General features: G+C 34.2%; 1 protein-coding gene across 1 annotated transcript in view; it reads right to left on the bottom strand.

Moving 5' to 3' along the window:
- LOC140744543 (guanylate cyclase 32E-like) overlaps positions 1 to 17,392 on the bottom strand; it is a 90,585-nt gene that overhangs the window by 45,991 nt on the left and 27,202 nt on the right. The window contains exons 6-8 of the mRNA XM_073076173.1: positions 15,392 to 15,509; positions 11,979 to 12,125; positions 464 to 554 (exon numbers count right to left, since the gene is read on the bottom strand). Of these exons, the coding sequence (XP_072932274.1) occupies positions 464 to 554; positions 11,979 to 12,125; positions 15,392 to 15,509 (356 nt within the window). The remainder of the gene's footprint in view (positions 1 to 463; positions 555 to 11,978; positions 12,126 to 15,391; positions 15,510 to 17,392) is intronic.

The following is a 17,392-nucleotide window of genomic DNA, read 5'->3' as shown; positions in this document are numbered from 1 at the left end:
AAGCTTCTTTGACATACGAAACTTTACAATTTAGTCTGGGGTTGCCGACCGTAGGAACAAGTTCAATCCTATTATTTACAGAGTTATCCTTAAAGATACTTAAGGCTTTGTTATTTCACTTTAAGTATACATGTTACCGAGTGTATCCAATTCACGTTTATTCGGACCTAAGCTACGAGTATATGATTAATTAATACTCTATTACAACAACCAAGGTGACTTTGATACAACAGAATTCATTATTAATAATTTTAGTTAATCTTAAGATTTAGCGTACTTCGGGATTTAACAATAACATATTTATTACTTTGACTAACTTTAACCTGCTATTATAGATTATAGCCGGATAAAATGATTAATTTATCACATCGGTTGGACAAATTAGGTTGTTATTCATAATAACCAGTCATATATGTATACCAGCAGTTTAACCACTTTGACTGTAACATACATATATACTTACGGATAATGAGGATTGCTGGGGAATGATGGAGTCAGTTTCAGGACTGCTCTGAAGGCCAGAATGTCGCTGCTGCTGTTCTGGATCAAGTGATCTGCGAACAAACCAATTGTTAAAAAAAGCTGTAACATAACTTATAATAAGGTAGACTGCTTAATTAAAGTGGACTTACGGACTGCAAGAAAGAAATTAACACTGACACTCATAATTTAGTCTCTAAAGAAAAATTCAAAGCATTTTATTCAAATATGTCCTTTTGAACGGCAAAAACAACTGACACTTTATAAAAGCAGTTAATATTCTTTGTGAAAAAGAAGCAACGTATAAAACAGTAATGGCTTCTTAAGTCAACATTGCGCTCACTCAATTTAAATTTCAAAAGATTTATATAGACTAAGTGCGAATCGAACTCGCATATATCCTTTTTCCCATAACTGTTATTACTTTTTTTCACTTTTACCTTCCTTCTCCTTATATTGTATGTTCTATGCTATCATCAATTTAACTTCACTACTTTACTGTTATTTAAAACTGCACTCTATTTACACCCTACCTATTTTTATCTCATCCTTACTTTTACTCCTCACCTTAGGGTTGCCTGGAAGAGATCGCTGATTAGCGATAAGGCCGCCTGTTGTATTGTTTTATATTTGTATGTTACTTTGTTATTTCATGTTGTGTTGGTACAATAAAGTGTATTATTATTATTATTATATGGAGGTTCCGTACATACAAATGCTTGCAACATTTTTTATTCTTAATATTTGGTAATACGGAAGCTACAGAAGTAAATGCACAGAAGTACATGAAAAAAAGGGTCTTTGGTTCTATATATAGAATAGGTACATCAAAATTCGCCGAAAAATACCGCTTTAAACATACTTCTATATGGAACTCACAATTCTCGTTACTAATAAATTTTAACATTACGGAAAAAAAAGTCTTAAAAACATTTTAAAGTCTGACACTAAGCTTAAGTTATTTAAGTTTAAGTTATTTACTCTCTACATATAGATTACTCGATTATCGATACTTGACTTAGACTAGACTTAAAGAAAATATTTCTTTATTAAAATTCACGGCGCGTGTATTTTTATATTCAAGCTAACTTTATACATCGACTACACAAAAATTATGTGTTTATTTATATTTTACGTCTAATATACCAAAGGTTACAGATAAATATAGAAGTTAGACTAGAAAATCGATTAGGTCACACTAGGTCACAGGTAGAAAAACACGTCGAAAGGGTAATTTACAAAAGTTATAGCAAGTCTCCACCTAAAGTCCTAGGTGGGTCCTAAACATTCTTAGACTGAAACCCATGAGAACTACAAATCCATCTGTAAATATTGAAGTCTCACGCCCGCTGTCTGTCTGAATGCGATAAACTCGAAACCTACTGAAAGGATTTTTATACGGTACGAGCTTTTGCCCGCAGCTTCGCTCGCGTTACGAAGTAATATTTTCATCCCCTATTTTATCCCCTTGGGGGTAGAATAGATCAAAATCCTTTCTTAGCGGATGCCTACGTCATAACATCTACCTGCATGCCAAATTTCAGCCCGATCCGTCCAGTGGTTTGGGCTGTGCGTTGATAGATCACTATGTCCGTCAGTCACCTTTGAATTATATATATTTAGATTTACCAATGGTAGAAGTGATTCGTCGGAAAGGAGTACAATTTATAGAGGATTTGTATAATTTGACGGAAGTAATTGTTAAATATGTCGGATAAAATATTCTGCCGCCTGGAAGTCTTATCGTCATCGTAAACCAATCGTAAATCTACAATAACATATTGTATATAATGCTAGCAGGACCCGCGGCTTCGCCCTCGTAAAAAAATATGATATGACATACAAATAACTGTAATTGTAAATTTTTACCTGTGACAATTTTAACGATAAAGTAGCATTAATATTTAATTTATAAAAGCTTTTTTTTCGTCAGTGTGTACCTAAATTGGTCAAGCTTTCTTCAGAAAAATACACTTAAACTCTAATTCATCATCAACCCATAACTGTCCCACTGTTGGGCCCGGGTCTCCTCTCATAATGAGAAGAATTAGGCCATAGTCCACCGCGCTGGCCAAGTGCAAATTGGTAGACTTCACATACCTTTCAGATGTCTCAAAACTTTTCTACAACTTCAAAGAGTTTTGAAACTCTAATTAGTGGACTGTAATGAAACTTTCTTTAAAATATAAGTTTCATGTAGGATACAATAATTATTATTTACACTATTCCATAGGAGCCGTCCATGTTATATGGGGCCTTACATACAGTGCTTCTTTCCAGGGTCTCTGGCTGGGCGGTTAGAGCTCCCATTCCTGCCGCCCTCAACTCCCCCCCCCCCCCTTTAGTCTCGTACGACAGGCAGGGGATACTGTAGCCCTCTTCTAGCCCAAAATTTTAATCCAAGGTCTATGTGTCTACCACATCACCATCACTAATCCACGCATATCCACAACCACGTGGGGTGTCCACCGCAGGACAAAATGTGGGCACGCAGTGTGTCCAAAGTAGTTGCGATGTACCTAATCAGTATACCAAAATGTAGGCCAATTTGAATAAGCTTACACATTATCATATATGAAATTTGCACCCGTCCACGTTGTCATGTATTTGTCTGAATAGACGTTATCTGAAGTTTCACGTTTCTAACTTCGAACCTAAAATATTCCTATATACAATTATACATACATATAACACTTCTTTTACCTCCTTAGTAGAATTTCAAAAACATTCCTATGTACATATGCATCAATAAATACTTTATCAGCAAATTTCTGAAAGCTAATATTCAACACCAGCGGTCGGCACCGACACCCACGCGTGGTGTGTGGCCCGCGACTTTACCTTATGGCCCGCGGGTCTGCGCGGTACTAATAATTGGCCAAGTGCAAGTCAAACCCGCAACTGGAGGGGTCCGTACAACCAAAATTTTCATTTTTTTGTTAAATTCTAGTATTTAATGTTGCAGCAGCCATTAAAGTACACATTGTGAAAATTTGATCTGTCTACCTCTAACAATTCAAAAGTTAGTTGGAAAAATATCGAACAGCAGTTTGTTGTATGGGTATTTTTGTTTTCATTTTTTTTTTAATTTTTAGTATTTGTTGTTATAGCGGCCATTGTTATGCAACCTCTGTAAGAATTTCAAATGTCTATCTATTACGGTTCCAGAGATAGAGCCCTGTGACACACGGACAGACAGCGAAGTCTTAGTAATAGGGTTCCGTTTTTATCCTTTAGGTACGGAACCTTAAAAAACCGCTGTTCTGCACTTCAGCACGCGCAATACATTCCCATGTTAAAAATATATGTTACGTCGGCCCGTGGAATTTCGCCCTACACTAAACTTCTCTGCTTTTTTCTTGTATGTTCTTTTTTCAGACACGCCAAAGGAAGTAACTTCAATAACGGTTTTTAAAGAAACTTTCTTTACTAATAGTACCCTAATGGGGTTGATTGTTGAGTTGCTAAAAATGCTGAAACAGATGTGTAAACAGAAAGGCATAATGCATACACCCTTTTATAGCCGTCATAAGGGTTGATCTAAAAAAACAGTGACTCAGATGCTTCATTGAGTCCAATGATAATTTTTCATAAGGGTTGCTTCCAAATTAACGAATTATAAAATAAAGTTCCAATCCCTATTTAACGACCTTAAGGGTTGATTTAAAAAAAATGGAAAAATAAGTGATATATTATTTACAACTAGAAAGCAAAATATCAATTTTCATAGACTATGCTTCAAAAACTGCGGACTTCAAAACGAAGTTTCTACCCCAATTATACCCTCTTAAGGGTAGATTTTCCATAAATGGTGTTAGAAAAGTTCTATCATTCCCAACCAGAAAGCCAATTACCATTTTTTACAGTCTTTGTTTCCAAATTAACGGGTTTTAAAATAAAGTTCCATCCCCTATTAAACGTCCTTAAGGGTTAATTTTTCAAACCGGTGAAATACATGTTCTATTATTTTTAATCAGAAAGCAGAATACTAAATTACATAGACTTTGCTCTAAAATCTGCGAACTTCTAAACGAAGTTTCTACCCTCTATTTTATCCTCTTAAGGGTAGATTTTCCATAAATGGTGTTAGAAAAGTTCTATTATTTCCAACAGGAAAGCCAAATGCAAAATTTTCTAGTCCTTGCTTCCGAATTCACGGAGTTTGAAATAAAATTCCAACCCCCATTTAACAACCTTAAGGGATCATTTTCCAAAAACAATGAAATAGGTGATTAATTATTTTCTATCGAAAACCCAAATACCGATTTTCATATAGTTTACATCAAACTGGAGGACTTTCATACAAATTTACAACCCTTATTTAACCCCCTTAACGGTAGATTTTCCAAAAACGGTAGAGTTAAAGTTCCACTATATCAAATCAGTAAGGCAATGACTAACTTTCGTAGTGCTGGCTTTCAAAATGGCAAAATTTAAAATAAGCTGTCAACCCCTATTTAACCACCTTTAAGGTTGATTTTGGAAAAACCCTTAGATTAGATTTTTGTCACTTTAAATCAGAAAGCTAAATACCAATTTTCATCCAGTTTGCTTTAAAACTGACGGACTTTCATACTAACTTTCAACCCCTATTTAACCCCCTTAATGGTGGAATATCAAAAAATCCGTTCTTAGTGCGCATCTACATTATAAAATGAAGCTATATTACAAATTTCATGATTGTAGCTTCGGTAGTTTAGTCAAAACCTTGATTAATACGTTTTGAACGTGAGTATCTTTTCGCTTTTATATATATAGATAGTCCATTTTGTTGTATACTACACAATAACTGAATAAGATACAAGTATTGATTTTTTAAATTAATTAAAAAATGAAAAACCCGACTGCACTAAAAAGGCTGAAGTAGAATTTTCAAAAACGGTGAAATAGGCGTTTCAATATTTTTATCCAGAAAGCCAAATACAAAGTTACATAGTAGGTATCTGCTTCAAAATCAAAAGATGTTCAAACAATAATATCCTATTTTATCCTCGTAGTGCTCATTTACGCTATGTAAAGAAACTATGAGTAAACTTCCAGCACTCTAAAGTTCAGCGGTTTCCATTTGCGTTGATCTCTGGCACAGCAACACTACTCATTTAGACAGACAATCAATCAAATCATCTCGATGTATTATATATATATATATATATATATATATATATATATATATACGTATATAGTATATATATACGTATTATATACGTTTACCGAAATAGTGATACACTACTCGATAGGTTTGGTTATTTTTTTTAAACGTATTACTATTTCGCGAAAAAAAATCCACCATTTACGCTCTATAAAATATATAACTTCAGTAATTCAAAGTTTCAGCCATTATTTTACCTCGTTAGGGGTAGAATTTCATTATTTTTATATTGCAAACCAGATACAGAATTTCATAGTGTTTGCCTCAAAATTGACGGTTGTTCAAATGAACTTTCAACCCCTTATGAGAGGATAATATATGTCGTATCCAGAAAGACAAATACTAAATTTTATAGTAGTTGCTTTAAAATTAAATGATTTCAAATAAACTGACATCCCCTATTTTACCCTCTAAGGGGTAAAATTTCCAGAAGGTCTTTCTTAATACTTATTCACGTGACATAGATAACCTATGTGCAAAATTTCAGGTCAGTGGCTTAGGCAGTACGTTGATTTCTGAAAAATGAATTAGTCACTTAGTCAGTCAGTCACCTTGCTGTTTTATATATATACAAATACTAGTGGTGCCCGCGGCTTCGCCCGCATTTTAAAGAAATAATATGACATACATAAAACGGAAAATTTGTACCTGCATTGGAATAAAATTGGTGCCATCTGTCGAAAATTGGTCTTACCAACTCCCAAACCCTCGTGGGCTCTTGGACAACAACTTTGCTAAAGATTATCACTTGATCAAATGCATATTTTCCGATTCTATAACTACTTACGAATTAAAAATTAATTAAAAAAACCTTTTCCCACGGACTAAATTGTGAATCTAAACCACTCTCAAGTCCCCTTGAACACACACAACAAATTTCATCAGAATCAGTCCAGTCGTTTAGGAGTTCAATGACACGCACATAAGAAATATATATAGATATATATTAAGATGTTTTTATAGTCTCCGTTTAATTTTCTTACATTTAATACCCTACTCGATAGGTTCGGTTAACTTTTTTTAAAATGTGTTACTATTTCGCGCTAAAAATCCGCCATTTTGATTTTTTTTCTACCTACCAATTTATCTCAATGACCCGAGTGTCATGACACCTTAAATGTTGAAATTCATCCAGCCGTTTGGTATGTCCGATCAAATAAAGAAATACAAACATACAAGATACGCGCGAAAAACATAACCCTTCCTTGGCAGTCGGGTAAAAATGGCGGCAACGTAAACAATTATATTGTGCTTCGCTACCCGTGCGAAACGACAATTTTCTAATTATTATATAAATAGGCTGACGAAACGGTTTTCTCCTTTGTTTGTCAACCAATTTACTTTATTTGCTTAGTTTGGTAGGTATTAACGAGCTTCAGGCTGGCTGCTCATTGGCTACTTTCACCTGAGTGATAATTACGGTAGCTACTATCTTGACACTTGAGCTACTCAGCAGTAATTTAAAAAAGCAGTGAAATGTATGAGTGAATAACGAACAGAAAATTGTTGCTTTTCAGGGTTCCGTACCCGAAAGGTAAAAACGGAACCCTATAAAGCAACAATTTTCGCTGTCTGTCCGTCTGTCACAGGGCTATATCTTCGGAACCGTAATAGATAGACACCAGGGTTGTTGCTGATTTTTTCAGATAAATATCAGCTGATGCTGATGCTGATGCTGATATTTAAAAATACTAAATAATAAATATATTTTATACTGAGGTATTTGTACGTCCCATACGAGAATAGTCTTTTTTAACCAACTTCACAAAATGAGGAGGTTTCTCAAATCTACCATATGTCTTTTTTATGTTTGTTCGCGGATAACTTCGTCGTTTATGAACCGAACTGGATGATTTTTATTTTGTTGGAAAAAAGATATTTCCAAAGTAGTTCCATTATAAGAAAATAAGGGTCTGATCACCAGAGAAATCGAGGGGTACTTTAAAAAATCGTAAGGGCGACTAGTGCATTTGTAAGATTTTTAGTATGTCATCACTAAAAAAGGTGAAAAAAAAATTAAAAAATACAATCGACTTCCATGTCACTACAAAGCAAAAATCAACTGAAACAAATTTTGGCTCAGCACATATCTCCGAAGCCGGCGCTCATATTGAATACGCTGTTTACGCCGTTATCCAACTAAATATATTTAGCACCGACTTCAGAACCATGTACCAAACCAACATCCACTTCAGCTACCCTCCACTCTGCAGTGACACAGAAGTCGGCATTTATTTGTTATTTTTTTTACAAATACTACACTGTGTCGTATATTTGTTCAATAACGAAATATTTGGTCATATTGCACTTTTAACTGGATGTGGCATTATGAATTGAATACATAATTCTGTTATTGATTGATTGAACTATGATCGAAAGTTATTGATGTCTAACCAAATTACGTTGTCAATACAATCGAATGATTGTTTGATGACAACTTGTGTTTATAAACTTATGTGATTGGCTAAAACTCCACGTGATTTAAGCTCGGACCCGCCTTCAACGAACACGTTACAATTTCAATATCAGCATTAAATATCAGCATCTTTTATTGCGGATGCGGATGCTGATGCTGATGTTTAAAAGAAAGCTGATGATCAGCGGATGCTGATGCTGATGCTGATATTCGCAACAACCCTAATAGACACATTAATTTTTTACAGAGGATGCATTACAGGGCGACTATAACAACAAATACTAAAAATAAAATAAAGTTGAATATTAAAGGGGGTCTCCATACAACAAACCGGTATTATTCGGCATTTTTCGATCCAACTCTTAAACCGTACTAAGAAGACGGTTGAAACTTTTACAATTCGTTTACTATTATAACTGGTATTAAAATAAATACAAATAAGAACCATAAAACATATTTTAATATGGTTATTTTAATGTTATTGTACGCTGTTTACGTATTATTGATCATCACCCCAACGCCATCTATTGTTGCATCATATAACTAAGTATTGTTGAAAAGAATAACATAAATAAAAATAAGTAAAAAATAATGAATGGTGGTACGGAAGCCTCCATGTGCAAGTTCGACTCGTATGAACTCGACTTGGCGAATTATTTATTCTCTCAACAATGGACTATTTACGCATCAGTATGCTTAAGCTACTAAATAATCGCCAGGCATCTTATGACAGTCGCGTTAACCACTGATTAATCGTTAATGCTATCAGCTCTACTACGTTATTACCCTTATCTCTAACCACAAATACACATCTGAAGTTTAAACTACAATTAGAAACAATTTATGGCAACACTAGTTTTTGCCTGCGGCTTCGCCTGCGTTTAAAAGAAAATAATATAACATACTAACATACATAAAACTGAAAATTCGTACCTTCAACTTTGCTAAAGATCATCACTTGATCAAATGAATAGTTTACGATTCAATCCTTACTAATATCGATTAAAATAATCGATGTTTTGGGTCCAAAAGATCGATTCTCCGATTAATCGATCTTAGATCGCCATCCCTAGTTCCCGTGGGATTTCTGGGATAAAACCTATCATTCTCGGGTCTCAGACTATCTTTGTACTAAATTTCATTAAAATCGGTTCAGTGGTTTGGGCGTGAAGAAGAGACAACCAGACAGACAGACAGACAGACGGACGGACGGACGGACGGACGGACGGACGGACGGACAGACAGACAGACAGACAGACAGACAGACAGACAGACAGACAGACCGACAGAGTTACTTTCGGATTTATAATATTAGTAAGGAAGTAAGTACATCCGTAATTAAAATTTATTGGGTACGGAACACTATAAATATGTACTTATATCTGTTCTCAGCGGATGTCACGAGGCTGGAGGATATTAAACTGTTAAGCGAAGCACCGGTACTTCAACGACGGATTCTAGTATCTAAATTTCACCGCTTATTTTAATAAAGATTAAACTTAATCTCTTACGTAAATAAATGGCGTATTGCTTGTTACATCATCAACATTACATCATCTTATTTTTATTCCACTTTTGTGCACATATCTTATCAAAATGAAAAGGTTTAGCCCTTATTCCACCACTGGATATGTAAAGTTCGCACACCTTTATATCTTTTTTTTATTTTTACAATTGCAGGTTTCTTCACGATGTTTTCATTCAATGTTAAAGCTACGATCATGGAACAGAAAAAACAAGTGGAAGTGCAAAGTAGGCGTAGCGCGGCTTCCACTAATAGGCGTTGTTACTCTCACTTGCCTTTAAACGAGTCTACTCATGTTTGAGCATTGGTCCGAGACAGATATTTGTCAAATTCAATAAAATAAATTATTAAGACATATTATGCTATTTAGGAATGTAAAAATGATAGCAGAAAGAAGACAATTAAAAACGGAGGTGTTTCGTACCATCACTGAGTATAATTTTATTTTATTTTTCCTAAAATCTTAAAAATATCAAATTGATAAATAATTTCCACTTAGTCATGCTAAAATCAACCTTACTGCTTTCAAATAAAGTTCATTTTAATTGATTTCACCATACCAAAACGTCTAGAAAAATCCACGCTACTCAATAAGTGATAGGGGCAATACAATTTTTCTTATCGATATTTTATAATATACATTATTATAATGGTAAAATATTTTAATTAGAAAATAAAATTATATAAATCTAAAATTAGGGTTTTGCGGCGAAAAGTATCGTAATACCTACTACGTAATAGCTACTGAGGTGTACTCACATATCATATCTCTCATGATATATCTCAATGTTTTTCCATAGCTTGGATTTATGAGTGCTACTAGTAAGGAGAAATAGACAGATAAATGTTTAACATTTATATATTTACTTTATCTCATTTACAAAATATATCTATGTACAAAAATACGTAAATTACGTAGTACGTAGTATTTAGAGTCTTGAACATTTTAACCTAACTATTTTTTTTTATAATATATTTTTAAAACAAAATTTGTGTATTGATTTTTACGACTTCTACTCACGAAACGTACGATCTTGACACGTAACCTACCATTGTTGTACAGTACCTATGTTATTTTTATTACAGTTCTTAATAATTAAACCTTGTTTAATTTTAATCTTATCCCATAGATTTATTATTCACATTAGATTGATAAGTATCGATAATTTTATCGTAAATAAACTCTTTCGCCTGCACTATTCCAGTAGGAGAAATATTACGCAAGTTTGGTACGTAAGGTGAATGTACTTACGGCTATAATTGCATTAAGCCCAATCACTGCCATCTATGGTCAAGTAGCGGAACTACATTTTCAAATACTAAATGACGTAAATGCTTTTAAATGTTGTAGCAAAATAAACCTTAATATTATATGCGCCTAAGTTGTTTTTACATATTCATTCTGTATATTTTAGAATTTTTTCGAGTTAACTATAAACGACCAATAAAATGATATTTACTTTAGTAGCGTTACATATATGTAACAAGAAAAACGCAAGTGTGAGTTTGGGGACAATGGTTCCGATACATTCGCTCGTACTTACCACTTCTACTTGCTTTTCTTTTCTATGGCTACGATAATGAATTTATAGAAGCACGTCTCATATGCACACAAATTCGAAAAATCACAGGTATGTGTGTGCCTTAATTAAGTAAAGCTCGAATAAGACAAATTTTAAATCACTTGTCTGGCGCGGATAGTAAAAGTTAAAGTATTAAACATTTAAGTAACCGTAACTTTTGACTACCTAAATTTTCTCATTTCGCTGTGAAGTTGTTGCGAGCAGTTGTAGTCACAATTTGCTATGGCGACGAGATTTATATATTCAGAGCGAACTAGCAGTTTTACGCTGACTATACATATGTATACCAATTCGTAAATCCATTCCATTCCTTTGTTAAACAGTAAACGTGTCGAAAACTCTGAAAAACTCCGCTCGAAGTACTTAAAAACGGAAACCGTCTATGTCACCCGAAACATATTTCACTTTGAAACTGACAAAATATCCCATATTACAGCAGCATTTTCCGTTTTACCTTTGAGCAAACTCGTAAATATTCCTAGGATCGGCGTGAAATGTCACGGCTCGCATAGCCACTGCCCAAATTACTTTGAATGGCAAATGTATCTTGAAAGCATTTATACTGTACCGGAATTTTGACCAGTTAAAGGTAATTTGACTAACTTTCTATGGTATATTAATTATTCGACGACCCGCTTGGTGGACCGCTCACAATGCGAGTCTAACGGACAGAGGATCAGGATTCAACTTGTTAACAGAATTATATCTTAATTATTACGTATATTATTTAAACTTCCACGCTGTCCTCTATGATATTCAGACAAAATTGTCTCTGAATCAAATGTATGACAAATCATTTTGCTAGTTATTTCTTCAAGAACATACCAGCATGGGTGATGGCAGCGTTATCAGGGTCGTAGATCTCGTCATCGACGGCCACGACGGCATATTCGCCATTAGCGAGGAGTCCGTTACGAAGCAGCACATTCACGAAGTCCACCAGGGCAATGTGTTCTCCAAGGAAGACGTATACTGTGAAAGAATGATTAAGTTTATTAAGGTGAACCAGCCATTGACGTAGCGTTTTTTACTCAGTCTCTACCCTAAAAGCACAAAGAGCTCATGCTCGGGAGTCTCTGACAAAAAGAGGAGCTCAATAAAAAAACAATATATTCGCTAATACGACCTGCTAAACTGATCATTCATTTGTCGAGTTCTAATTTTCCTTACTAATTTTCTTCACCCATATATAAAAAAACCCTAGACTGAACGAAGCCGAGGGTAAAAGTGGTTGATAAAGAATTAAAGGTTGAGGGTTTAAATAAATAAGACACACCAAAACGAGAACCATAGAAACAAGTATATTCAGGCTTTTATATGTCATTTTTGATTATTTTTGTTGAAAAATTACTTATAATCCCAAGGCTCTGTCTATAAATAATAAGAATTATTGTCGTAAAGTACCGCCTACTGCTTTCTTTAAAAAGGAAACTTAATTGAATCCGTACAATATCAACTATTTATACTTACAAATTAATTTTAATAAAATATTAGTAATCTGCTATCGAAATAGACATTTTTACTTGGTTTAGAACTAACTTAGATGGGTAAATAATAGTAAAGGAGTTACTTATGCGGGGCATACATATTTGTGGCCATCTCGGGTCGACTCAATTATATGGGGTTGATTACAGACGTCCATGTGTGGCATTATTGCCATAAGTAACGGCATGTGAATTTCCTACTTTAGTGTCATAAAAATCTTATCTACGGGCTCCTGCACACCGTTTGCGTTGCGCAGAAAACTATAGTCTGATTCATAATTAGGTGTCCAAAATGTAAACAAAGAAATGTCATTGTCAAAATACCATTACGGGTATTGTAAACCCTAAAAAAAATTACCAGAAACAAAACCTTTCACAAACGCAACAAAAAAAAAAAACATAATAATTACACACAATTTAACAAACGCGCTGTGAAAACGAGAAAACAGTCGAGTTCGACCACGATCACGAAAATGAATAAAAAAACACATAAAAAACAATGACATCAACTGAGAAACTTAAAAATGGCGGCACAAAAAATGTTTTGGATCCCGATTGTGTTACCATTATCACATTTTAATTTTCTACCATAAATCTTGTTTTTATTATTATTACTGTGTGATACGAATTTGAGTTCATATAAATATTGGAAAATGTGAATTGATCTTAATTTATTTATATTATTATTTTATTATCGTTGTATTCATTTAATATCGTCAAGAATAAGAAACTACCATTTGAAACGTATTTTCTTGATAGGCCAACACCTTTGTTTACATTTTGGACACCTAATTATGAATCGGACTATAGTGTGTAGAAGGACTTTTTCTGATTGAAAACATGAAAATCAAAGTTTTTTGAAGGGCACCGATCGGTACATGCGGGGAAAGGACGAGAACTATATCCACTATAGTTTACTTAGGACTATTTCATATTTACATAGAGCTCAACTTTTGTGATGGATTTTTTATCATTTAATTATATTGGTTCGCAAATATTTTGGCCCGGGGAGTATGTATGTCTTGTTGTTCGGCACGCTCTGTAGCCTATACTGATTGACCGAGTATACATATGCGTTGTTGTTGGATTCGTCTAAATTGTGGGAGACATTTATTCAAATAAACAAAATTTAAATAAGGGTTTGATATGGCTACAAATTGTTGTATTTTTACTAAATATTCGCATATGCTTGTATATTAAAGTATATACCCACGGTACTTATAACAAAGACAATTACAAAAATTGTTGTCTAACTGTTTGTACCGCTTAATCTTTTAATTGACTGGACCGATTTTAACGCAACTTTCACTGACAGTTAGCTGATGCACTTATTTTGGAACAATAATTAAAAACAGTCGGATTTTTTGTTTACATCATAATTCTCTAGTTCATCATTTTTTTTAATAATAATTTGTTTATTTAATTTTATTTATTTATTGATTTTTAATAATTATTAAGGTCTTTTTAGTAGGACTGTACATTTGGAGTGTATTTCAATTTTCTTTTCAATTATAAAATCACAAATGTTTATTTGATCAAGTTTTCGATTACAAAACATTTGGTCAAGAGTCGTGTAAAAAATGAAAATGCTTCTAGGTTTTCTTAGTTTAATTGAAGGTTATTAAGGAACCGTCCCTGCCAAATTTCTAACTTCTAGAACTTTGAAAGATTTCAAAGATTTTGATCTGGCATATTTAGTTCGCTACACGAATTTAAATCCTTGGATGGTAATCATATTCATATTATATTTGTGAAGCTTATGAGCATGTACGGCACCTATCTGTTAGACACTGCTGCACGTTAAATCTTTCACTTATACGAAATGAATACATGTTTTTCTTTTCACTTTATATTACTTTTTTCTTTGTGGGAGTTTTATTCCCACATCGAGTTGATTACTGTGTAGTAGTATTGCGAATGCGTATCGCTACGCATATCGCTACGCATATCGCTACGCTATATCACTACGCTACATCGCTACGCTATATCCCTACGCTATATCGCTATATAAAAATGACATGTAATAATTTAATACGACTTAACTTTTTTAATTTTAATTTTTATGTTTTTCTAAATTTTACAATTTGACATTATTGCACACCATTGTAATGGTAGAATGTACGAACTTCTCTTGCTGTAACTATCTTTGTGTACTACATTCTTGCAATAAATAAATTTCAATTAATTTCATTACAACTAAAAACTTCCCGATAAGTGTATGTGATATTACTTCTGATCTTGCATATTTAAGGACATACAAAAGTAAAAACAAAAATTGCACATTCTCTTTCGATCCCTTGATAAACTATAAAAAAACATTAGCTTGTGGTCAATGATATAAAAATTATAAAATCGTTGCTTGTGGAATTAATGTGCAACAACTAAGCTCAGCCATAGAGGCATTATTACACCTGAGAACTAAATAAGAATGTCTCGGGTAACTATCTCTTCCTTACCACACTCTTCAACTGCTGTTATAATACAGAAACATTACCAGTACCCTTACCAGAAGATTTTACGTTTTGACAAATATGACTGTTTTGGTATTTGTTAACGTATTTGCCCATATAATTTCCAATCAGCGCTCCTAGCGGATTGTGTCAGAAATTGGAAATAGTATGGGCCAATACGTAAACAAATACCAAAACAGTCATATTTGTCAAAACGTAAAAACTCCTGGTAAGGGTACAGATAGCCTTTATATCCCTCTTTATCATGTGCTTTACAACATTTTTAAATAGTACATAAACTCACCCCTCGTCTTATAGTACGTTTGTTCTACAATCTTCTCCATGACAGCGATATGGCGAGGGATGTAGTCCGCAAACCGGTGTTCCGCCGTGATGGTCATGTCGTTGCTTTGAGCCAGCTCCTGAGGACACACTTGGATGTTAATGTTAAAGTGATGTGACGTGTATCACCGGTGACCGGTCATCATATGCCGTCATATCAAGTCCGGTCATCATGGTCTGGCACACATAGGGTTTCGGATTCGATCCTTGGCTAGACAGAAATCTAAATGATGAACGTAGATTGTTTTGAGTCTTTATGTTTGTGTATTCGTCTTTGTGTGTCGCAATCATTTCCTCAATGTGTGTGCAAGTAGGTATGTAAAACCGTATATGCTAATATAGAACAAAAAGTTATTTCTTATTATGATAGTAGCAGGCGAGCATGCAGTCCAACAGATGGTAAGTGGCTACTGCCGCTGATGGGCACCTGTAATGAACCCCAGATAGGATTAGATTCCTACCTGAGGTCGGCCACAGTTGCACTACTTCCCCTGAGGACTAAACAGGAACGCCTTGGAAAAGTATGTCTCCGTTAAACAGCAGCGTTTAACACTGCTGTTGTGAGGCAGAAATAGGTGTAGTGGTGGTGCCGCTGGGGTCGAACCACATAGGGTTCTACCACCTTCAAATCTTAATGATATTACATATACTTATAATATAAAATGGTTATACGTAAACGCCTTAGATACAATTATAAAAGTAAACTTTTTTGATTTTCCGTACAGCGCTGTACTTTGGCTGTATAGTGTCGCGTAAATAATTATAATTTATTTTGACGTTGAAGGAAATATTCATTTCAAATTAACTATGTTGTACAATACAAACATCATTTGTAAAAGTCTTTAGCTTCGTCATGTTAATTAATTTTCTTTTGAGTTTGTACTTAGCGTCGTCATGTTAATTAATTTTCTTTTGAGGCTTTCGTAGAGCGACATAATATAATAAGTATTTAATACGCTTTTATTAGCTTCAGACGTATGTATGTTGGTATGTTGGTATGTTAGTATGTAACGGAATCTTTGAACATGATTTTAACCCCCTTCAAAACGTCGGATTAACTTGAAATTTGGCATATTTATTAAGGACCGATGACAATTCAATATTTTAAACATTCTGACCCGTTATCCTTACTAGGATAATCAGGATCAGCCATTTTTGTTTTCCTGAGACCCGGAAGGTCTGCGTTAAGACCAATAAAGGAATCTACCAGGCGCGCCGATCACCTAACCTAACCTGACCTGACCTGACCTGACCTGTAGGACTACCATGAGTTTACAAAAGTATTACTCGCTAGCGACTGCGTAAAATAAATGTATGAAAAATTGTACAGCGCCTCTGGTGGTTACTCGTAGAACTAAAATCCGTAGTGACGTAACTCGATACGTAAAAAACCTATCGAAATCAAATCGCTAGCGAATGTCATTATGATCTATTGCCATACAAATTCGGTCCCATGAGTCATTAATTTGACAGACGTTGTCAAGAAATACCGTAACGATAGTAGTTATGTTATTCACTAGCAAAATGACAATAGTTTTCTATTTACCATTTCTATAGTGGCGTTTCTATGCCAACTCATGGTAATGCTACTGACCTGACCTGACCTGACCTGACCTCAACTTCGACGCGTCCGTTGTTAATAGCATCATGAAGCGGTATCTCATCATCCTTATTCATTCAGCACTTCAACATCTGCACCTTCCTTTAACAAGATTTCCACTATTTCATTGTTCCCATTTCTTGCTGCCAAATGTAAAGGCATATATGATTTCAGCTCATCGTCGTAGTCACAACTTATATTATTAACTCGAGCTGTAAAATTAATTAAACTACTAACAGTTTTAAAATCTCTGCAGTGTAGTGTATTTTTTTAGTTTTTTTAAACTATTCTTTATTTTTCATTTTTTGGTCGAATTTTTTATAAAAGCGTAATTTTTAGTTTTTTTTAACTATTATTTATTTT

The sequence above is a fragment of the Epargyreus clarus genome, unplaced genomic scaffold (genome assembly GCF_041222505.1).
Source record: "Epargyreus clarus isolate Ecla_fem2 unplaced genomic scaffold, WU_Ecla_fem_2.2 ptg000008l, whole genome shotgun sequence".
Classification (NCBI taxonomy): Eukaryota; Metazoa; Arthropoda; class Insecta; order Lepidoptera; family Hesperiidae; genus Epargyreus; species Epargyreus clarus.
This window is presented reverse-complemented; position numbering and strand designations above follow the sequence as displayed.